The 22,893-nt window shown below is 52.9% G+C and overlaps 1 protein-coding gene across 6 annotated transcripts in view; it reads right to left on the bottom strand.

Annotated features, from left to right (window-relative positions):
- Window positions 1-2,451: 2,451 nt before the first annotated feature.
- LOC115246495 (protein broad-minded-like) overlaps window positions 2,452-22,893 on the bottom strand; it is a 40,087-nt gene continuing 19,645 nt past the window's right edge. For all 6 annotated transcript variants that reach the window (XM_029849617.1, XM_029849620.1, XM_029849616.1 and 3 more), the window contains 11 exons: window positions 20,136-20,249; window positions 19,327-19,435; window positions 15,241-15,334; window positions 15,043-15,168; window positions 13,229-13,312; window positions 8,374-8,443; window positions 6,813-6,928; window positions 6,332-6,486; window positions 6,116-6,256; window positions 4,775-4,963; window positions 2,452-2,758 (listed from right to left, as the gene is read on the bottom strand). In XM_029849617.1, coding sequence (XP_029705477.1) covers window positions 2,639-2,758; window positions 4,775-4,963; window positions 6,116-6,256; window positions 6,332-6,486; window positions 6,813-6,928; window positions 8,374-8,443; window positions 13,229-13,312; window positions 15,043-15,168; window positions 15,241-15,334; window positions 19,327-19,435; window positions 20,136-20,249 — 1,318 coding nt within the window. In that variant the 3' untranslated portion in view covers window positions 2,452-2,638. The remainder of the gene's footprint in view (window positions 2,759-4,774; window positions 4,964-6,115; window positions 6,257-6,331; window positions 6,487-6,812; window positions 6,929-8,373; window positions 8,444-13,228; window positions 13,313-15,042; window positions 15,169-15,240; window positions 15,335-19,326; window positions 19,436-20,135; window positions 20,250-22,893) is intronic.

The following is a 22,893-nucleotide window of genomic DNA, read 5'->3' on the forward strand; positions in this document are numbered from 1 at the left end:
TCAGAGTGGCTGTCGACAGCACGGAGCTCCTCTGGAGGAGGCGCAGCAGCAAACCTCAGGCTGGTTTGGAGATCGATAAATGATGCTAGGAAACAAAGCAAAGGGCAACGCCCACACAGCAAAGGGTAACGCCCACACAACACAGGGTAACGCCCACACAGCAAAGGGTAACGCCCACACAACACAGGGCAACGCCCACACAGCAAAGGGCAACGCCCACACAACATGACCTCATGGACAGAAGAGTCAGGCACAGCGCGGGTCACAACGTGACCTTTGGGACCCTTACAAACAGAAACTGTTTTCCCTGACAGTGATCCGTTGATCCCCACGGCTCTGAATAACTGTTCCAGTTGACTGTCTGCAGATGTTTGTTAGCAGTATGAGACACAGCAGGGGGCCTCTCCTCTGGACCTGGACCCCTCATATAAATATCCTCACCAGGAGCTGGATCCTCTGGATCCTTCCCCTGGAAAAACCTGGAAGGCCGTTATGGGGCTGATCAGAGACCATATTGTCTCCAGCCAGACACAAAACAAATAAAATAGAGGAGAATAAACGTATCCAAGACATTAGAAAGACCTCATTTGGTTCTTCTGAGTAGGCAGGAACCTGCAGGAACCTCCCTCTGGGGCCTTTTTACAGGAACTTTAGGTACTAAGATCGGGCCTGAAAAACTCCGGGGTGGAGCTTGAGTTTTACTCAATGCGATTGGCCAGAAGCCCGGCAGAAGAGGAGCATTAGCCTAGCTAGCTAGCTAGCAGGCTCTCCTCATTCATAGCATCCACGACCACGTACACAAACCAGAAATGCTGCCCCGTCAAGGGCTGCGACCCCATGGTGGAGACCCGACCATCAAGAGGGCCAAGTGAGAGGAAGGCTTCCTGAAAGTTCCTGTTCCGAGCATCTTCCAGGAACTCCCAGAGCGGTGCTGTGGTGCAGCCATAGTGGCACCGCTGGCCCTAATAAGCTTGGCATTAATTATGCGGGACCAACCTTTCCCTAATGAACGAGGTCTCGGCTCAAGTAGGTTTGTGTTGGCTCCAGGTCCAGAGTCAGACCCACGAGCTTTACAGTGAGCCCAGACCTGATGGACCTCCAGTAAGAGCAAGCTACACAGCTTCATTGTCACTTCCCCAACATCCTAAACCTGTCGCCCGTGGCAACAATCGTCATGGTGGAGGCGGAATCATGTGGCCATGATCCACAAACAAGCAGTGAGTGGGGCTGGTGCCGGGACCAGGGTGGTGTTTGTGTGTCTTTGGATTTAAAGCGTCACAAACCTGCAGCTCTTTTATTTCATGTGACCTTCCAGACACGTTCCAGTTCCCCCAGAACAAAAGGCTTAAATGTTTGTGGGTTCCCTCTCACTGCCGTCGCTCCACCGATCTCGCCTTCTTTAAAGCGAAGCGTTTGTATCTCATCTCGTCTTCTTGGTGCCATCAAACAGAAACAGAACTGCTGAAAATCCAAAAGGCCTCCTGAAAGTTCTGCAGCCCTTTAAAGAGGGACGATGGGGCCAAAGAGGGCGGACGCCAACCGGGCCAACGCTCTTCCACATTAGCACAGACCATTGATGAAAGGTGAAGGAAGGTCGCGGCTACGCTAACAACGCGGCGCCCATTTGAAGGGCGGGGCCTGAAGCCTGAACCTTCTCTGCAGGCACCAGTAGAACAGCAGGATCAACCCAACACAACCTCACAATCTCGATGTGTCGGGCTGCGGCTCAACCTGCTGGACGCGGGCAGCGGTGCCAGAAGCCCCCCCCCCCCGCCCATCACCCCCCCCATCACCCCCCCGTCGGTGAGAGGGGACGGATGAACCCGTTTGTTATTCAGATCTGAGCGTGTCTGAAGAGGGGCGGCAGGCCGGGGCGCTAATGAGGGTTTGTGGCCACGATGCCTCCTCATGCATCTTTCATGCGAGCACCGGCGCCAGGACAGGTGATGCGTCCTGGCATTAATGATGTGATGGGAAAACCGGGATGAAACCCTGGAAGCCAGGTTGATCCCAAGGCTGCTGAGACCAGCGGGCAAACGGTTCATGTCACACACGCGAGCTATCCCGCTGTAGCTAGGCTCCTCCGTCTCCAGGTTAGCCCGCCGCCAGAGTCAACACCCGTTTGGACCTCTCGGCTGTGACGGGTTCCCTGCTGAAGGGGAGCATCCAGACATCGGGAAGCGTCCAAACTCCTCAAAATAGAGTCAATTAACTGTCTCGAGGAGCCAAAGAAGCGTGTTGATGCCGATCTTGGCGTCACGTTGGGATCAGTTTTCACCTCCTCTGAGGTCCTCTGGGATCCTCTGAGGTCCTCTGAGGTCCTCTGGGGTCCTTTCTGAGGTCCTCTGAGGTCCTCTGAGGTCCTCTGGGGTCCTTTCTGAGGTCCTCTGAGGTCCTCTGAGGTCCTCTGGGGTCCTCTGAGGTCCTCTGGGGTCCTTTCTGAGGTCCTCTGAGGTCCTCTGGGGTCCTTTCTGAGGTCCTCTGAGGTCCTCTGAGGTCCTCTGGGGTCCTCTGGGGTCCTCTGGGGTCCTCTGAGGTCCTCTGAGGTCCTTTCTAAATGAAACTGTAGATCTGATGGTCGCCGTCAGCCGGTGGGCGACGGGTCGGGTCGGGTCGGGTCGGGTCGGGTCAGCTGGCCTCACTCGGCCGTGCTGCAGATGCTCCTCATGGCCGTGAGAACGACGCTCCGGTAGCTCCGCTCCAGCTCCATCATGAACTGCAGGTAGTCGCAGACCCTGAAACCCCGGATCGGGTCCTCCTGCAGGAGAAGAGCAGAACGGAACCAATCAATCAGAACCTGGAGCAGTTTTGGGTTTGTAGTTTTGAAGTTAGGATAAAAGCCCACCTTCTCTCTATTAAACCCTCTTTTAGCTACTGCCCAACATAACCAGGTCCACAGAAGGCGCTGAAAGAACCAACGCCGTCACGTCTAATCTGTGTATTCTGTCTCTAAAGTCCACCCAGGAACAAGAACATTTTAGTTGGAGACTCCGTCCGCTCGGGGTTGAACCCGGCGGCTGTAATTGCCGCGTGGCGCTGTGCCGACAGCCTGACGCCGGCGAGCCTCTGGGAACGCAAACACCTCCACACAGCAAAGATCGAGCTGGAGCTTCATCAATTAGCAGCCAGGGAGACGTGCGCTGAATAGCAACGTGCTGATGATGCCATCAGTTCGCTGTGGCCATTTAATGAGTTCTGCTGCTCTTCCAACGCGCACGACGTGGTTTTGGAAATGGAATTAGTTTGTAAAGTAGTTATGAGAGCAATCAATTACAGGAAACCCATTAAAACACATCTCGAAGTTTACATGTAAATCCAACTAGCGCGGGGCGGGTGGCGACAATGGTTAGCAATTAGCCTCTCGCGCTGCGGATGCTAGTTCCTCGTCTAAGCTAATAAAAAGCTGACATTAATAATAAAGGTGAGTTTAATCATTTCAACTCCAGCTCATAGGAGCAGGAAAAAGGGCTTGAACCAACAACCACTGTGTCTCTGGAGCGACGCCGCGGAATCATCTGCCCGCCTCCGAGTCTCCTGGCGAGCTCCAGCCGGACGTCCTGAAATGAGCACCATCGTTCACAGGAACGTGTTGAGGACAGAAACCACCATGGAGTCCAGCACCAGCTAAAGAAAGGGCTGGTCAGCTGGTGGCTCCATGGTTATTATGGGGTGGGGGGCTTTGGCTGTGATAAGGACTCCACAGGTGAAAAGCTTCAGAACCCCGATGGCCGAAGAAAAGGAGCATTTCACTGACGCTGAGTCTGACTGAGATGTGCTGCTTTTAGTAAAGGACGCTGCTCCGGGATCAGCTGCTCCGGGATCAGCCGCTCCGGGATCAGCCGCTCCGGGATCAGCCGCTCCGGGATCAGCCGCTCCACAACCAGAGACACAGCACGGTCTTAGGTCTGTCAAAACAGCGACACAGAGGAGCCCCCCTCTCTGGGCCGTCCTGGGGGCTTCTCCTCCTCCGATGCCTCCAAAGCCATCGATGGACATTCTTGGAGCGTCACGCTGGTTAGGGGTTAGGGGCTAGGGGTTAGGGGCTAGGAGCTAGGGGCTAGGGGTTAGGGGCTAGGAGCTAGGGGCTAGGGGCTAGGGTTAGGGGTTAGGGGCTAGGGGTTAGGGGCTAGGAGCTAGGGGCTAGGGGTTAGGGGCTAGGAGCTAGGGGTTAGGGGTTAGGGGTTAGGGGCTAGGGGTTAGGGGCTAGGGGCTAGGGGTTAGGGGTTAGGGGCTAGGGGTTAGGGGCTAGGAGCTAGGGGTTAGGGGTTAGGGGTTAGGGGCTAGGGGCTAGGGGTTAGGGGTTAGGGGTTAGGGGTTAGGGGCTAGGGGCTAGGGGCTAGGGGTTAGGGGCTAGGGGTTAGGGGTTAGGGGTTAGGGGCTAGGGGTTAGGGGCTAGCGGCTAGGGGCTAGGGGTTAGGGGCTAGGGGTTAGGGGCTAGGGGTTAGGGGTTAGGGGCTAGGGGCTAGGGGTTAGGGGCTAGGGTTTAGGGGTTAGGGGCTAGGGGTTAGGGGTTAGGGGTTAGGGGTTAGGGGTTAGGGCTAGGGGTTAGGGGTTAGGGGCTAGGAGTTAGGGGTTAGGGGCTAGGGGCTAGGGTTTAGGGGTTAGGGGCTAGGGGCTAGGGGTTAGGGGCTAGGGGTTAGGGGCTAGGGGTTAGGGGTTAGGGGCTAGGGGTTAGGGGTTAGGGGCTAGGGGTTAGGGGCTAGGGGTTAGGGGCTAGGGTGGCTCCCCCGCCCTCCAGCTGCTGGAGCCTCGTGGAGCCTCCGCTCGGACTCACCTTGAGGAAGAGCTGCAGCTCCTGCCTCTGGGTGTGCTGCAGGATCTGTGGCTGCAGGTGCTTGAAGGCGGCCACGCACGTGTAAACCTGGTAGTCGGCGCCCATCAGCACGCAGCAGCAGAGGTAGTGGCAGACCTCCGTCCAGTCCAGGTAGTTCCAGAAGCACTGAGCCAGCCAGTGGAGGCACATCTGTGGGGAGCACGAACGCAGGTCACCTGTGTGGACCGTTGCAACAGGAAGTGATGCGTGAGGAGTCCAGGTGTTAGTCCGGACCCTCCGTGCTGCTACTGATCATGATGAGAAGATGTGAGGCTTCTAATGGCTCCATTAAATCTGCAACAACAACTACCAGCATGGTTAGAAATGATCACCTGACTTCCTGTTAATGACCCGCACCACAGGAAGGCAGCGGACCACCTAAACGCGCCGGCAGGAGCCGATTCTGCGCTATCGCCGCCGATACGGGGGGGGGGGGCAAGAATGGAAAAGGACAGTCTGGGATGGGGGGGGGGGGGGGGGGGCAACAGGGGACAGATGATACACGTTTGGTGGCCATAACAGGAAAAAAGATCAATTTCAGCCTTGAAAGACCAAACAAACTTGTAAAAAGTCCTATTTTTGCTGACATCATGATTAGCGATGTGATTAGCGTAGCGGCGGCGGTCGATAAGGAAAAGAGACGTTTGTGACGGTTTTGCGTTTCCCAACGTTTCCCTGCAGCACATTCTGCAGAGCTGTTTCAAGACCAACACATCCCAGCACCCGGTCGCCATGGCGGCGCTTTCACGCTACCACAGCTCGAGGGTCTGGGAATAGATCTTCCCATGTCAGAGGGGGAAACGTGCGCTCATTAGCTCCTTTGAAAGCAAAGAGAGACGCTAAGCTAAAAGGTTTTGGGCCTCAAACAGCCTAAACATCAAATATACATTTGTTGTTTTGAGAATTGAAACTTTCGACGTCTCCACACAGCTTTAGTTTAAGTCCCCATTTTGTGACACGTTTTGCTAGCGGCTAACTGTTGCTCAACCTTCCATGAGCCATATTAGCTGAGGTTGAGTGTGTTTGTCTCTAGTGGTGACTTTTCTGGGACGTTTCCTCGCTAAACTTGTAGCAACCTTGAGGTGGCGCTAGCATCAGCACTTCAACACACCGTTAAGTTTGAATCGTTTGTCTCAGCCAATCAAATCATCGTTGTTCCAATCAAAGAATCCCAGCAGGGCCGGACCCCTCAAACAGGGAGAAACCTGGAGCAGGACCAGGATATGTGGGGGCTCCTTTTGGTGGGGGGGGGGGGGGGGGTGGGTAGGGGACGTGCTGGACTAACCCTAACCCTAACCCTACCTGAGACGGGGTGAATCCTGACACCCTGAAGGCCGAGTGGACCAGAGGAACTTCCGCCTTCAGCAGCATCTCCACGTAGTGAGCTGTGCACCAGTAAAGCGGGGGGGCGCCCGACCCTGCCACCGCCCCGGGGAGGTGGATCTGGATCAAAGACCGCACACGTTAGAAACTGAGCCAACACTGACCCAAACGGTGTCGTGGTGTTTCCGGACTGACTGAAGCGTGGATCCTGGCGGGCCAGATGAAGGCGGAGGGGAGCAGGCAGGAGAGGCGGAGCAGCAGCCTCAGCGAGCGCTCCGCCTCCCCACGCGTAACCATGAAGACGCTGGAGGCCAGCCAGTCGTGGCCCGGGTAGCCTTCCTGCTGAGGGCCTGGGCACCGAGTTCAGGGTCCAAATGGAGCCGGTAAACAAGCAGAATCAAGCTTTTGGAGTCACGACGGCAAAAGGCAAATCAGCCGCTCCCAGACCGCCGTTATAAGTCAGAGAATATGACACTAAGAGCACGAGGGAGTCATAAACCAGGTCAGTAAAACCCCAGATTTATGCTTAAATTAATGAAAAGTTGAAATCACACGTGAGGAAGAATTAAAGCAGACTTTTATCGTTCAGAATTTAATAACTTTTGGTGCTTAATCAAGAACGGCCCCTCCTAAATAAGAGGATTCCACAGTAGGACTGAAAACACAGGCAGGATACGGAGTTCTGGAGAGGGTTCGATTCTCTGTGAGGACAGGAACGCCTTCACCCGTCTCAGGAGCAGAGTCAAATCAGGCGCAGCATCGTCCCTCAGCAGCCCGAGGTAGCGGCCGTACCTGCGGAGGCACAGAGAATTACACAGCTAGCCGTGGCACGCTAGCCGTGCTGGCTATAGCACGGTTAGGGTAAGGCTAGCACGCTAGCCGTGCTGGCTATAGCACGGTTAGGGTTAGGCTAGCACGCTAGCCGTGCTGGCTATAGCACGGTTAGGGTTAGGCTAGCACGCTAGTCGTGCTGGCTATAGCACGGTTAGGGTTAGGCTAGCACGCTAGCTGTGCTGGCTATAGCACGGTTAACCCTAACCCTAAGGCAACTCCACATTAGCTCCAGCTAGCTGATGCCATCTTCCTCCTAAATAATCCCTTTAAAGGTGAAGAGGAGAAGAACGCAGCTTTGTGGGTGATGAGGCAGCAGTTTTCCGATGATGAGCAGTGTTGTCTGGGATTTGTGGGATTTGGCTGCCCTCCTGTGAATGTGATTTTAATAATATCCCACTGGCCCCGTGGAAATACAGCCCGTTTTTACAAGTCCAGCACAGTCAGATTTAGTCTGACACTGGCAAGTTGAGGATTTACCACAAATTCATGTCCAACAACTTTAAATCCTCTGAGACAGACGTCTCTGCGGGCAACACTCAAAAAGTGCTAACATGGCGCTTTCGTGCCAACAGCTCCCAGAACCACGGCGTGATGTCACAGCGGGGTATCGTTAAAGACGGAAACGAGTCGGCCGAGACCACGAGCACCAGTCAGAGTGGGCAAATAAAGAGTAAGCTAAGTATGCTAATGCTCTGATAACGCAGAGTAAGCTAAGTATGCTAATGCTCTGATAACGCAGAGTAAGCTAAGTATCCTAATGCTCTGATAACGCAGAGTAAGCTAAGTATGCTAATGCTCTGATAACGCAGAGTAAGCTAAGTATGCTAATGCTCTGATAACGCAGAGTAAGCTAAGTATCTAATGCTCTGATAACGCAGAGTAAGCTAAGTATGCTAATGCTCTGATAACGCAGAGTAAGCTAAGTATGCTAATGCGCTGATAACGCAGAGTAAGCTAAGTATGCTAATGCTCTGATAACGCAGCGCCCACTCTGGGGCTTCTCTGGGGGTCGGGGCCTTGAAGGGTGCTGAAGGTTTCAGCTGCTCCCTGGCTGCACCCCTTTATCCCTTTGGGGGTTGGGGGGGACTCTCCAGGTCCCTGCAGGGCCCGTTGTCAGCACCATGTGGTCCGGTACCTCTGGGGTCCGGTACCTCAGCAGGGCTACGAAGGTGTCCTGGCTGCTCCCGAACACACTCCGAGTTTTGTTGGTTCCTGTGCTGGTGGTTTCGGACCACTTTGGGTTTTTGGTTGCCTCTAAAAACCTGTTGGATGTTTTGGGGGTTTTGTTGGTCCAGAAAGGTGAAGCTAAGTTAGCTGAGTAAGCCAGAGGTCATACAGGTCATCAAAGGTCTCCAGCCTCATATTCCTGAAGGTCAGGATCTCTGCGAGGTCCCAGATTTTACCTGACGCAGGTGTGGACTCCCAGGTGCTCCACAGGTGATAGAAGGGTGCCTTCAATGCTCCACTCCTCCGCTGGAAAACAGACACCAGGTTATTAGCAGCTCCAAGTCAGGATCAGGGTCAGGGTCAGGGTCAGGGTCAGGGTCAGGGTCAGGGTCAGGGTTAGGGTCAGGGTCATGGTCAGGGTCAGGGTCAGGGTTAGGGTCAGGGTCAGGGTCAGGGTCAGGGTCAGGGTTAGGGTCAGGGTCAGGGTCAGGGTCAGGGTCAGGGTTAGGGTCAGGGTTAGGGTCAGGGTCAGGGTTAGGGTTAGGGTCAGGGTTGACCTGTAACCCTGCTAATAAATGAATCTGTGTTTAGCATATATAAGCTAATAAATGAATATTTTAATGAATATTAAATCACAGAATGAAGTTGCACAATAGTTTTGATCTGTTTTCAGGAAGGAGGCAGAAAAGACTCGAAGCTTCATGGAAGAGTTACAAAAAACATCAATTATCACAAAAAAGCTCATTTTAGACGTTTAAGAAGATTTTATATAAATTGACATCACTGACTTCTAAACACTTCAGTACAAAAGCTGCTTAAAAAGAAACTAAACAAGTTTGACGTGGGCGAACGTGGATGAATAAATAATCCCAACAAAGGCAAACTGAGGCCTTGTCCGTGGGTCGGTCGGAGGAGCGCTCCTCCTGCCTGACAAACGCATAATAAATCAAAGTTCACCTCCCTCCTTCTTTCTAGTCTCCATCATTTATTATTCAAACTTCTCTAAATCTACAGACAGATGCTGCAACTCGTCACCGCAGGAGCTAATTACCCCTCTGCTTCTCTGCCCACTGACGTCTCGTTTCCACAGTTCGGCCACATTAACACCCAATTCACCTGAAGCCAAAGAACGCATCACTTCCTGTTTACACGGGTCAATAACAGAGGTGTAAAAGGTTACTAACAGCAGCTGGGACCCTGTACTGGTGACCAGCCCTGTACTGGTGACCAGTCCTGCACTGGTGACCAGCCCTGCACTGGTGACCAGCCCTGTACTGGTGACCAGTCCTGCACTGGTGACCAGCCCTGTACTGGTGACCAGCCCTGCACTGGTGACCAGTCCTGCACTGGTGACCAGTACTGGTGACCAGCCCTGTACTGGTGACCAGCCCTGTACTGGTGACCAGTCCTGCACTGGTGACCAGCCCTGCACTGGTGACCAGCCCTGTACTGGTGACCTGTACTGGTGACCAGCCCTGCACTGGTGACCAGCCCTGTACTGGTGACCAGTCCTGCACTGGTGACCAGCCCTGTAGTGGTGACCAGCCCTGTACTGGTGACCTGCCCTGTAGTGGTGACCAGCCCTGCAGTGGTGACCAGTCCTGTACTGGTGACCAGTCCTGCACTGGTGACCAGCCCTGTAGTGGTGACCAGCCCTGCAGCGGTGACCAGCCCTGTAGTGGTGACCTGCCCTGTAGTGGTGACCAGCCCTGCAGTGGTGACCAGCCCTGTACTGGTGACCAGCCCTGTACTGGTGACCTGTACTGGTGACCAGTCCTGCACTGGTGACCAGTCCTGTACTGGTGACCAGCCCTGTAGTGGTGACCAGCCGTGCACTGGTGACCAGCCCTGTAGTGGTGACCTGTACTGGTGACCAGTCCTGTACTGGTGACCAGTCCTGTACTGGTGACCAACCCTGTACTGGTGACCAGTCCTGTAGTGGTGACCAGCCCTGTAGTGGTGACCAACCCTGTACTGGTGACCAGCCCTGTAGTGGTGACCAGTCCTGTACTGGTGACCAACCCTGTACTGGTGACCAGTCCTGTAGTGGTGACCAGCCCTGTAGTGGTGACCAGCCCTGTACTGGTGACCAGTCCTGCACTGGTGACCAGCCCTGTACTGGTGACCAACCCTGTAGTGGTGACCAGCCCTGGAGTGGTGACCTGTACTGGTGACCAGTCCTGTACTGGTGACCAGCCCTGTAGTGGTGACCAGTCCTGTACTGGTGACCAGCCCTGTACTGGTGACCAGTCCTGTACTGGTGACCAGTCCTGTACTGGTGACCAGCCCTGTAGTGGTGACCAGTCCTGTACTGGTGACCAAAGATACACCCACAGAAACTCTGTGCATGTATAGAGCAGAAAATGGGGAAATGTTGGTCACATGACTGGAGGTTGCAAACCGAAATGTCGGAGCCTTTTCTCGTTGTTCCTGAAACATCTGGAACTTTCTGTAGATTTCCAGCTCATATATTATTAAGGTGCTCACTTTGGCTGGAGCCGCCTCGTTGGCGTCAGTGTAATGAGGCACATTAACGGACAAGTGAGCTGGTGTAATGGTGATTAGAGCGACGGCGGTCACTGGTGATGGCTTCGCTGGGATTAATGGGATTAATGGGATATAATACTGGGATGACAGTGATGATGCTGCGCGGCTCTCGTTGGCTGTCAGACACAACTGTGACATCATGATTTCATCTGGACTGTGGTGCCGCCACGTCCCTGGTCCTCAGAAGTTGGTTATTTCCAGCACCAGCGGTTGGAAGGATTTGATGTTTTGATTTAAAAATGACGGACCGATCTAAGGGTGACTGCTGTGACATCATGAGCTGCTGAAAATAGTAATTACTGGACAAAAAGCCTCCAGATCTGCTGCTGTTGTGTTATTAACATGTCGTTAACGTGCGCTCTACTGTAGGATCACGCACAAAACTGGGATGTAATCCAGAGACTGAACGGAAAGAATAAATCATTTTACAGCTTCCCGTTCCACCACATCAACCATCCAACTAAAGCCAGACGCCCTGGGGGCTCCAGCCAAAGGAGGCCAGGGAGGCCGTCTGGACCGGCGCCGCCAGGCGGTGATTCAGGCCAGAACAAAAACATGCTAGGAGACATTTATTTGTATTTTCATCTATTTTGATTAATTGAAAGGCAAAAAAAATTACTCCAGAAAAAGAAAATGCATATTGCCACAAATCTCCAGCCGGGGATTCGAACCAGCATCCTTCGCATGGAGACCATACCAAGGAGGTCAAGGATCCGACCTCGGTTTAAATCCAACAGAACTGTGATTTCAGCATCTGCTTCTCTCAGTTTGTTGGTTTTAACTCGGAACCTATTTAAAATATTTTAAACCTGTTTAACCTTATTGGCTAAGCTCTCAAACTCTGAATTAGCATAAATGCTGCAGAAACCGACTATTAGTATGTGGTTGTGTCCATGATATGGATAAATATCGGCGGTGTCTCGGGACCCCCTAACAGCCAGCAGCAGCTAGTAGGGGGCCCTTTGTGGGGGAGTTGACCGATGCCAGCCGTCTCCCCGGGGCCCCTGCAGCTCGGGGCCCTCCAGCTCCAGCTCGGGGCCCCTCCAGCTCAGGGCCCCTCCAGCTCCAGCTCAGGGCCCCTCCAGCTCCAGCTTGGGGCCCCTCCAGCTCGGGGCCCCTCCAGCTCCAGCTCGGGGCCCCTCCAGCTCGGAGCCCCTCCAGCTCGGGGCCCCTCCAGCTCGGGGCCCCTCCAGCTCCAGCTCCAGCTCGGGGCCCCTCCAGCTTGGGGCCCCTCCAGCTCCAGCTCCAGCTTGGGGCCCCTCCAGCTCGGGGCCCCTCCAGCTTGGGGCCCCTCCAGCTCGGGGCCCCTCCAGCCCGGGGCCCCCATCCTGAGATGGCAGCGCCTGCAGCCTGTGTGAGTGCAGCAGCGCTGAGAAGCTACTGGTGACGCAGACGTTGTGATTCCGCCTCCTGTCCTCAAATCTGTTCCAACGTGACTCTGACTATACAGGCAGCTCATTAACATAATCATTGTTTAAAGCAGCTCATTAGCATAATCATTATTTAAATCAGCTCATTAACATAATCATTAAATGAACCCAGCATTTTCAGTGATGAATCCGTTTCAGATTGCTCTGATTTGCCACAACAGACAGGGAATCAGACCAGTAACGTCACGAATGCTTGCTGGGAATTTCTGGGAGAGAAACTGCTGGTTCCCTTTAGTAAAATTAGACAAAACAAGAGCCAGATCCAATTAGTATGCTATGACTTTAAGGGAAAACATGCAGTTTTGCAGAATATTCCCTAATTAGCGGTTTTTCTTTGTAGTTGCCATCGGTGTGATCAGGTTGTTTAGCCCACAGGCCAGTAAACACACCAAGCTCCTGGAATCATTAACGGCTGTGATAGAGGATACGGGCTCACTCCAACCTGAGGTACTAACACTCTTAAAACGGAGGACTTTAGCTGCTTTAGCCCTTCTGCTGCTGCGTGATTCCACAGAGACGGGCTGCAGAGGAGCTGCTCAGGCAGATAAACCAAGTTCAGAGCTTTGAAGATCTGAGGACGATTCTCCTTCACCCCTGAGTGACGCTGATACAATAAAGAGTCACCTTGTAATTCACCACTAAACTCTGCCACATCTGGCTGAGTCTTCAGCCTCGGACCCCGAGAGCCTGCACCACTCCCGGAGGTTATCTCCGTGTTTTCCAGGTGACTTCACTTCCTGTCCGGTGTTTTCCCACTTCCCCCAACCTCGTTGCCTCCACCAGTTAGTCTGCCTTTAAATGAAGGTTAAAGGTTAAACTAAGGATAAAAATCAGGGATGTGGCCTGGTGGGTGTTGAGGAACGTGAGTCCCGTATCCTGGCGTCACAGGTGTAACACATAGGACCGTGTGACTGTAATGCACCTGTATCAGTGAGCAAACACAACCTCAAACGGATCAGAGTCGGACTACAGCTCCAGTGTGTCGGTCCGTCTCAAAATGTAAAGATTTATGTCGGATCACTTCAGCGGTCCAGAGAATGACCTTTGGACTTCCTTGTCTTTCACTTAATTGGCGAGAAACAACCGGGTGAATGTGTTCGTTTTCCCCACTGACCTTTGTGATGAGCTGGGGAGAAGAAGCACTCTGCTGCGGAGCCGGATAGATGAGCGACGACCTTGTCCAGAAGGTCAGCCAGCACTAGCAAGAGAAGACATGGACAGCTGGAATAACGGCACAATGTCAATGACGCCCCATCACAAAAGAATTCCCATCGGCTGTAATAAATGTGTTTCATGTTCTGCAGTAAGGTTTCCAGCCAGGTGAGGGCGCTACGCAGCAGGAGCACATGATGCACCACACCCCGCACGCTCCCCTCACCGGCCCGTCCTCATTCAAACAATAATAATAGCAGGAAAACGATGCTTCCAGACTCATCAGACATCACGGATCCATCTTCGGTCAGTTTAGAGCAGCCATTCACCTCTGGCCTGAGTCCGAACGCCTCTGTGGAATGTGGGAGGAGCCGGAGTACCTGAGACCCGGCTCAGGCACGGGGAGGACCTGCTAGCGCCCCAGAGGGATTTGCACCCGCACCTTCCTAATTGTGAGGCCAGCCATTGCTAAACCGCCGTTGAGCAGCGGTCACCGTGCCCCCCCATGGAAACAGATAAATGATTAAAGCAACAGAAAAGGACGTGCAGAAGCTCCGGCATAATTACGGCTGCAGCACCAGGGCAGCCGGTACCGGCAGGACCAGAACAGTTCTGGGAGGTGCTGGGAGGCTGCAGCACGCTGCCTGAACCAGTGAATCAAGCTCATCGACAGGCAGAACATTCTTACAGTCAATAAGCTGAGAAGATGGGAGGTTTTGAACTCTCACCCCTCTAATCTCAGGTTTGACGAGGCGACAGTTTGCTTTCACCATATCAGGCAAATCTCATCTTTCTCCCGCAGCTGCATCAGACACGATTAAGAACACAAGTGGTAATCACGGCCTCTTTATGGACGCGCTAAAGATTCAATCAACTGTCAAGGAAATCGCTTCGTTTCGTTGTCAGCCTTCAAATGCAAGCGCTTTCTGGAAGCATGTTTCTGCGGGAGAAGGTACAATGGCAGGTTTTTGCGTGCTTAATGCAGCAAATAAAGCAGCAGGCGGATGCTTAACAGCTGATAAATCTTGCAGTGAAAAGCCGTAAATGAGCCCCAGAGAGCGAGCGTGAGAGCTTCCACAGGCGTCGCCCTGATGAAAGAGAGCAATCACCCTCCACTGCTGCCATTAACAAGACTGCCAGCCCTCCACTGGAATGTGTTTTTGTCCTCTTTAAACTGCTATTTACTCCCACAGAAGGAAAGAAGGAAAGAAAGCTCGGCGCCGTTTGGCGGCGGCTGTCAAAGGCGCTGATGGGAAAGGTTCGTGCAATTAGGTTTAAGAGGTGCTCCCGCTGCACAGCTGAACGCATTAGCAGGTAATTCAGCTAAACTCCACAATGCAAGTGAATTTGATGATATCGTCCAGTCGGCAGCGGCTCGCCGGGCTGTTTGGGCGTCAGAAACAGCAGCGGAACGCGCCATACGTTTAAATGGTCAAATCCCACTAAATCCACTCACAGGTCACGCCTCCATCGAAAATTAGATCCACCCACATTTCTGTTGGGCGCTTTGGGCCTGGCTCGCTCACACGTGGACCCGGTGCGGGTCGCGAAGCAGAGGCAGTGCATTGTGGGTAGGAAACGAGGCAGAGAGGTGAGGAAGGTGCTCATTGCTACGGTCGGTCGTGGTGAAGGATCACAGCGGTCGTTGTCGTCCCCACACTTCCAGGGATGAAGATCACGTCAGGAGCTGCTCAGCCTAGCCGCTGGCCACTAACATCCTGCTTCATTCGTGGCTCGGAACAGTGTCCGCTCCGTTACGCCGCCTCTCAAACTTACAGTTTCCAGAGCAGATGCTGGGGTTGGAAGTCAGGACCTCCCTGTAAAGCTGCTGACACGTCTCCAGCCAGGTCTCGCTGTTTGTGGAGTCGATGGCCGATGCCAGGAAGGCAGCGATCTCGGACTCTGTGACAGAGAAGTCGGAGGTCAGACTTCACAACAGGGCCCGACTGAGGCGCTGCGGCCGTGTTACGTCACCTTGGGAGTTCTGGTGAAGCCTCGGGGGTGGCAGACTGTAGCAGGGAGGTGGGGGCTCAGACCCAAACAGGGGCCATGGGTAAGGATGCTCCCCCTGAAAGCAAAGGTGTGGAAATTCAACCGACAGCCTCGTTACCCTCCTCAGCCTGTGTTCTCCCGCCACAAATACAGAAGCGTGTGCATGACTGACGCTTCCAGTCCAAGAGTATGAGATTTGCTTCCAACGCTCAGATATTTCCATTTGATCTGTGGAGCCAGGTGTCATGCAGCCCTCCGCCTGGCGATAATCAGTCCTGATCAAGCTCAAGCACACCTGAGAGAAACCCTGAATGTGACCTGGTGGCGGAGGAAAAGGGCTGCACACATAATCACCGGGACAAATTCACTCAGCACGCCTCCGGCCACAGGGTGATGTTGGTGTTTGGCCTCCCCAGGTCAGGACGGGAAGAGTGGAAAGGAAAAGCCGTTATGAGTGGCTGACTCTTTAGGGTTAGGGTTTAGGCTCGGCGGAACTGGAGAAGCAACTGGAAGAAGGGACGATCCACCTCCGGGGTTCTTCCAGTATCCCCCCGAGTCCTCACTGGGCCTCCAAGCATTACAATGAAGCTGCACCAACACTCCGCAGGGATTAACCAGCCAGGATGAGGTCACCAGTGGACCAGAAGGTCTTTGAAATGCCAAATTCAACATTGCTGAATAGACAACAAGAGTTCAAGATAGATATCAGGGAAAAGCCCTCAAATGCTAATAACCTAGAGGGCAGCACATTTACAGTGAAGGTAACATCTTACATTAACCCTAACCCTCTAACCCTAACCCTCTAACCCTAACCCTAACCCTCTAACCCTAACCCTCTAACCCTAACCCTCTAACCCTCTAACCCTCTAACCCTAACCCTCTACCCTCTAACCCTAACCCTCTAACCCTAATCCTAACCCTAACCCTAACCCTCTAACCCTAACCCTCTAACCCTCTAACCCTAACCCTCTAACCCTAATCCTAACCCTCTAACCCTAATCCTAACCCTCTAACCCTAACCCAAACCCTCTAACCCTCTAACCCTAACCCTAACCCTCTAACCCTAACCCTCTAACCCTAATCCTAACCCTAACCCCTAACCCTAACCCTCTAACCCTAACCTAACCCTCTAAACCCTAACCCCTCTAACCCCTAACCCTCTAACCCTAACCCTCTAACCCTAACCCTCTAACCCCTAACCCTAACCCTAACCCTAACCCTAACCCTCTAACCCTAACCCTCTAACCCTCTAACCTCTAACCTCTAACCCTAACCCTCTAACCCTAACCCCTAACCCTCTAACCCTAACCTCTACCCTAACCCTAACCCTAACCCTCTAACCCTAACCCCTAACCCTCTAACCCTAACCCTAACCCTAACCCTAACCCTCTAACCCTAATCCTAACCCTAACCCTAACCCTCTAACCCTAACCCTAACCCTAACCCTAACCCTCTAACCCTAACCCTCTAACCCTAACCCTCTAACCCTAACCCTCTAACCCCTAACCCTAACCCTAACCCTAACCCTCTAACCCTAACCTCTAACCCTCTAACTCTAACCCTCTAACCCTAACCCTCTAACCCTAACCCCTAACCCTCTAACCCTAACCCTCTAACCCTAACCCTAACCCTAACCCTAACCCTCTAACCCTAACCCTCTAACCTAACCCCCTAACCCTAACCCCCTAACCCTAACCCTCTACCCTAACCCTCTAACCCTAACCCTAACCCTCTAACCCTAACCCTCTAACCCTCTAACCCTCTAACCCTAACCCTCTAACCCTAATCCTAACCCTCTAACCCTAATCCTAACCCTCTAACCCTCTAACCCTAACCCAAACCCTCTAACCCTCTAACCCTAACCCTAACCCTCTAACCCTCTAACCCTAACCCTCTAACCCTAATCCTAACCCTCTAACCCTAACCCTAACCCTCTAACCCTAACCCTAACCCTCTAACCCTAACCCTCTAACCCCTAACCCTCTAACCCTAACCCTAACCCTCTAACCCTAACCCTCTAACCCCTAACCCTAACCCTCTAACCCTAACCCTCTAACCCTCTAACCTAACCCTCTAACCCTAACCCTAACCCTCTAACCCTAACCCTAACCCCTAACCCTCTAACCCTAACCCTCTAACCCTAACCCTAACCCTAACCCTCTAACCCTAATCCTAACCCTCTAACCCTAACCCAAACCCTCTAACCCTAACCCTAACCCCTAACCCTCTAACCCTAACCCTCTAACCCTAACCCTAACCCTCTAACCCTAAACCCCTAACCCTCTAACGCTAACCCTCTAACCCTAACCCTCTAACCCTAACCCTAACCCCTAACCCCAACCCTAACCCTCTAACCCTAACCCTCTAACCCTAACCCTAACCCTCTAACCCTAACCCTCTAACCCTAACCCTAACCCTCTAACCCTCTAACCCTCTAACCCTAACCCCTCTAACCCTAACCCAAACCCTCTAACCCTCTAACCCTAACCCTAACCCTCTAACCCTAACCCTCTAACCCTAACCCTAACCCTCTAACCCTAACCCTCTAACCCCTAACCCTCTAACCCTAACCCCTAACCCTAACCCTAACCCTAACCCTCTAACCCTAACCCTCTAACCCTCTAACCTTAACCCTCTAACCCTAACCCTCTAACCCTAACCCTAACCCTAACCCTCTAACCCTAACCCTCTAACCCTAACCCTAACCCTCTAACCCTAACCCCTAACCCTCTAACCCTAACCCCCTAACCCTAACCCCCTAACCCTAACCCTCTAACCCTAACCCTAACCCTCTAACTCTAACCCTAACCCCTCTAACCCTAACCCTAACCCCTAACCCTAACCCTAACCCTCTAACCCTAACCCTAACCCTCTAACCCTAACCCTCTAACCCTAACCCTCTAACCCTAACCCTAACCCCTAACCCCCAACCCTACCCTCTAACCCTAACCCTCTAACCCTAACCCCTAACCCTCTAACCCTAACCCCTAACCCTCTAACCCTAACCCTCTAACCCTAACCATCTAACCCTAACCCCTAACCCTAACCCTCTAACCCTAACCCTCTAACCCTAACCCTCTAACCCTAACCCTAACCCTCTAACCCTAACCCTCTAACCCTAACCCTCTAACCCTCTAACCCTAACCCTAACCCTCTAACCCTCTAAAACCCTACCCCTAACCCTCTACCCCTCTAACCCTAACCCTCTAACCCTAACCCTAACCCTAACCCTCTAACCCTAACCCTCTAACCCTAACCCTCTAACCTCTAACCCTAACCCTCTAACCCTCAAACCCTAACCCCTAACCCTCTAAACCCTAACCCTCTAACCCTAACCCTAACCCTAACCCTCTAACCCTAACCCTCTAACCCTAACCCTAACCCTCTAACCCTAACCCTCTAACCCTCTAACCCTAACCCTAACCCTCTAACCCTACCCCTAACCCTAACCCCTACCCTAACCAACCCTAACCCTCTAACCCTAACCCTCTAACCTCTAACCCTAACCCTCTAACCCTAACCCTCTACCCTCTAACCCTAACCCTCTAACCCTAACCCTCTAACCCTAACCCTCTAACCCTAACCCTAACCCTCTAACCCTCTAACCCTAACCTCTAACCCTAACCCTCTAACCCTCTAACCCTCTAACCCTAACCCTCTAACCCTCTAACCCTAACCCTCTAACCCTAACCCTAACCCTAACCCTCTAACCCTCTAACCCTCTAACCCTAACCCTCTAACCCTAACCCTAAACCCTCTAACCCTCTAACCTAACCCTCTAACCCTAACCCTAACCCTAACCCTCTAACCCTAACCCTCTAACCCTAACCCTCTAACCCTAACCCTAACCCTCTAACCCTAACCCTCTAACCCTAACCCTAACCCTCTAACCCTAACCCTCTAACCCTAACCCTCTAACCCTAACCCTAACCCTCTAACCCTAACCCTAACCCTCTAACCCTAACCCTAACCCTAACCATAACCCTACTGAGTGTGGGAAGCTTCCACATGCAGACGAACAAACTTAACATTATTAAGACCTAAAGACTGAAGCAGAGCAACTCTGACCTGCTGCAGATCCCGAGGGGGGAGTCTCCTCTCAGACGGACCCCCCAGCACACCAACCCGGACCAGCAGGTGATTCCTCTCCACGGACAGAGCGTCGATGATGAACTCCCTGAGCAGGTTTAATGGAAGAAGAAGTTTAGTTCCTGGAATCTTGGTAAGAGCTGGGCAGGTGAACAGGGTTAGGGTTAGGGTTAGGGTTAGGGTAGAACAGGTTAGTGTAGAACAGGTTAGAGTAGAACAGGTTAGAGTAGAACAGGTTAGTGTAGAACAGGTTAGTGTAGAACAGGTTAGAGTAGAACAGGTTAGTGTAGAACAGGTTAGAGTAGAACAGGTTAGAGTAGAACAGGTTAGTGTAGAACAGGTTAGAGTAGAACAGGTTAGAGTAGAGCCGCTATAGCTCTACAATACTAGACACCAGGACGCAGCTTTAAAGAGTCTTTTAATGGAGGCCAAATGCTTCCATGAACAAGCTTCTCCAAAAGTTGGAACTCTTATGGATATGGAGCGTTTTTAAGGCTGAAGCCTCGGGCCTGTTTCAAGTGGCCGAAGCAATTTGGGCTCAAAAATGTTCCCATCAAAGGAAATTTGCACTCGGTCCTTTGTGAATAAAAGAAAAGAGGAAAGAAATGAGGGGTCGAATGAAAGGTTGTGCTTCAGCTTCAGCCGAGGGGGCAGAACCACGGTGACGTCAGCAGGTTGTCGGGGACAGGAGGCGATCAAGAAACGATCCCTAAACCAGGAGCTGTGTCCGGGACCAGCCAGCAGGCCCCGGATCAGCCGCCTCCGTGTCTCCTGTTGGGGGTTCGTACCCGTCGCCGTCGGCCACGTTCTCCCTCTGGCTGCGCAGCAGCATGGAGGAGACGCCGTACTGGCTCTCCAGCAGCACCCAGGAGTCCAGGCTGCAGCAGAGCACGTTCAGCAGCCTAGAGAAACACACAGACAGTCAGTCAGCACCTGCACCACCTCCAGCACCTGCACCACCTCCAGCACCTGCACCACCTCCAGCACCTGCACCACCTCCAGCACCTGCACCACCTGCACAGGTGCAGCACCTCCAGCACCTGCACCACCTCCAGCACCTGCACCACCTCCAGCACCTCCAGCACCTGCACCACCTCCAGCACCTGCACCACCTCCAGCACCTGCACCACCTGCACAGGTGCAGCACCTCCAGCACCTGCACCACCTCCAGCACCTGCACCACCTCCAGCACCTGCACAGGTGCACCACCTCCAGCACCTGCACCACCTGCACAGGTGCACCACCTCCAGCACCTGCACCACCTCCAGCACCTGCACAGGTGCACCACCTCCAGCACCTGCACCACCTGCACAGGTGCACCACCTGCACCACCTCCACCACCTCCAGCACCTCCAGCACCTGCACAGGTGCACGGGGGCCGGAGCGGCCGTCTGTGTCCTCCAGCACCTCCAGCCGGGAGGTTCTAACGGAACCCTGGTTGGGCAGGAGCCTCGCGGGGAGTTGGCTGGCTCGCTGTCGCTATGACAACAGGCTCAAACACACTGTGGAGCTTCGGCCTCTTGGGCCGGGTCCCACAGCCGTTTCCTCTGTTTGGAGCACAGGTGGGATGCATTATTACGCAAGCGCTCCTCCTAAAGAGGCTCCTCCGCCACCACCTTCCAGCGTCCCTCAGGCTCAAACTTCTCGTTTAGGTTACACGTGTCTCAGCGAGGAAGCACAGAGGCATGAGAGAACGTTACTTCCTGTAACCCTGACACTGTCATCCACGTTAAAGCACACCCTCGGAACCAGGGTGGCGTTTGAGAGGAAAACAAGGAAAAGGTGATTTCTGGGGGAATTTGTCTCTCGTAATTAAGAGGCTGATATAATACCAAGCCAGGTGAGTCCAGGGAGACTTTAATGACCCTTAAAGGGACGTTAGCCATCTGCTAACGTCCTGTTGGTGGAGGATGCACAGAAAAGATAAATAGTATTTTAACAACATTCTAAAAACAGAATAAATCGTTAGAACCCTATTTAAAGGTGCTGTAGGGTCCTGATGTGTCAACAGATGTTACGACAACAGGAGTGCAGCCAGAAAATTCCCGTTTCAAAAGTATCAGCCTGTGAATTAGGCTTTATATTTTGCCCGGTGGCTCCGCCCCCTCCGTGTCACTACCATTGTTTCAAATCACTAATGTCGGATGATACAAAACCTAAAATGCCTCCTTAACATCCAGTCAGAAACAAAAAGAATGTGTGCCGGGACAGGTAAGATTCCGCTAAACTGGGCTAACTTCATTCTAATTCATTTAGGCACAGACGTTTAAATGTTCCCTAAAGTCGGCAGCGCTGAGAGTCGGTTAACCGTCGGCGTTCTGGCTGGATCGGGCAGCCTAAGCCTAACTGCCCTGTGGGTGCAGTACCAGCGAAGGACCAGAGGGGCTCACGCCCCACTGACGATACCCACGTGTCGTTACGCTGGTGTTGGCGGGTCCTGGTGAGCGCTGCCCGAGGCTGGACCGGGGAGACCCGCCTCAAGGTGAGAGGGTGAGAGTATAAAAGGGTGAGAGGGTGAGACGAGGGTATAAAAGGGTGAGAGGGTGAGACGAGGGTATAAAAGGGTGAGAGGGTGGGAGTATAAAAGGGTGAGAGGGTGAGACGAGGGGATAAAAGGGTGAGAGGGTGAGACGAGGGGATAAAAGGGTGAGAGGGTGAGAGGGTGGGAGTATAAAAGGGTGAGAGGGTGAGACGAGGGTATAAAAGGGTGAGACGAGGGTATAAAAGGGTGAGACGAGGGTATAAAAGGGTGAGAGGGTGGGAGTATAAAAGGGTGAGAGGGTGAGACGAGGGTCTGTCGGGGTATTTAGTGCAGCACCACTGAAGACACTAAAGTGCGTTCAGGCCGAGAACGTAAGGAAACGTCTGGGTCGTCCAAACAAGCTGCTGCGGCCGTCACACACTCGGATGTGCTAATGAATAATAACTAATTAACAAGAGAAGGTCAGACAAGGGGGCAGTGCTGCGTGTATGACTGTTTAATTAGAATCTCTAGACGCCAACTCAACGAGCACCTTTGATAGAGTTGCTTCACCTTTTTTACACCTTATGGCCTTTGATTGTTTTATTTTCCGTTGGGACACAAACAGCTGACAGCTCGCTTTATCTCCACTGAAAGGATCTTTCAAATCTCCATTTATGACAGACGATTACTCCCGTGATGATGTGTCCACACGCATCAGAGGATTTATGGATAAGCCAATCACGTTCGCTAATCTGCTGGCCACGCTAGCGAATGAGTGAGCCACTAATAGATTAGCCATGGCTGAGGCTAAAATGCTACGCACCCCTTTAGCATCACTGACGGTCGGAGAAGCTGCTTAAATCGATCAGGGAATCATTAAACGGTGCAATAATGCAAAGAAAATCCCTGAAACTGGTCATAAAGTGAAACCATAATTAGCATTTTCACTGCACAGCTACGCTACGTTACAACCGACCCTCGGAGCTGCACAGAGCGCACCCCCGACAGGGGAGATGTTCCCCGTTAGGAGACGCTTTGAGCCTGAACGGGAGGATGCTCAAAGGTCATGAGGCGCAAAACGT

This window comes from Takifugu rubripes, chromosome 16 (assembly GCF_901000725.2).
Source record: "Takifugu rubripes chromosome 16, fTakRub1.2, whole genome shotgun sequence".
Taxonomy (NCBI): Eukaryota; Metazoa; Chordata; class Actinopteri; order Tetraodontiformes; family Tetraodontidae; genus Takifugu; species Takifugu rubripes.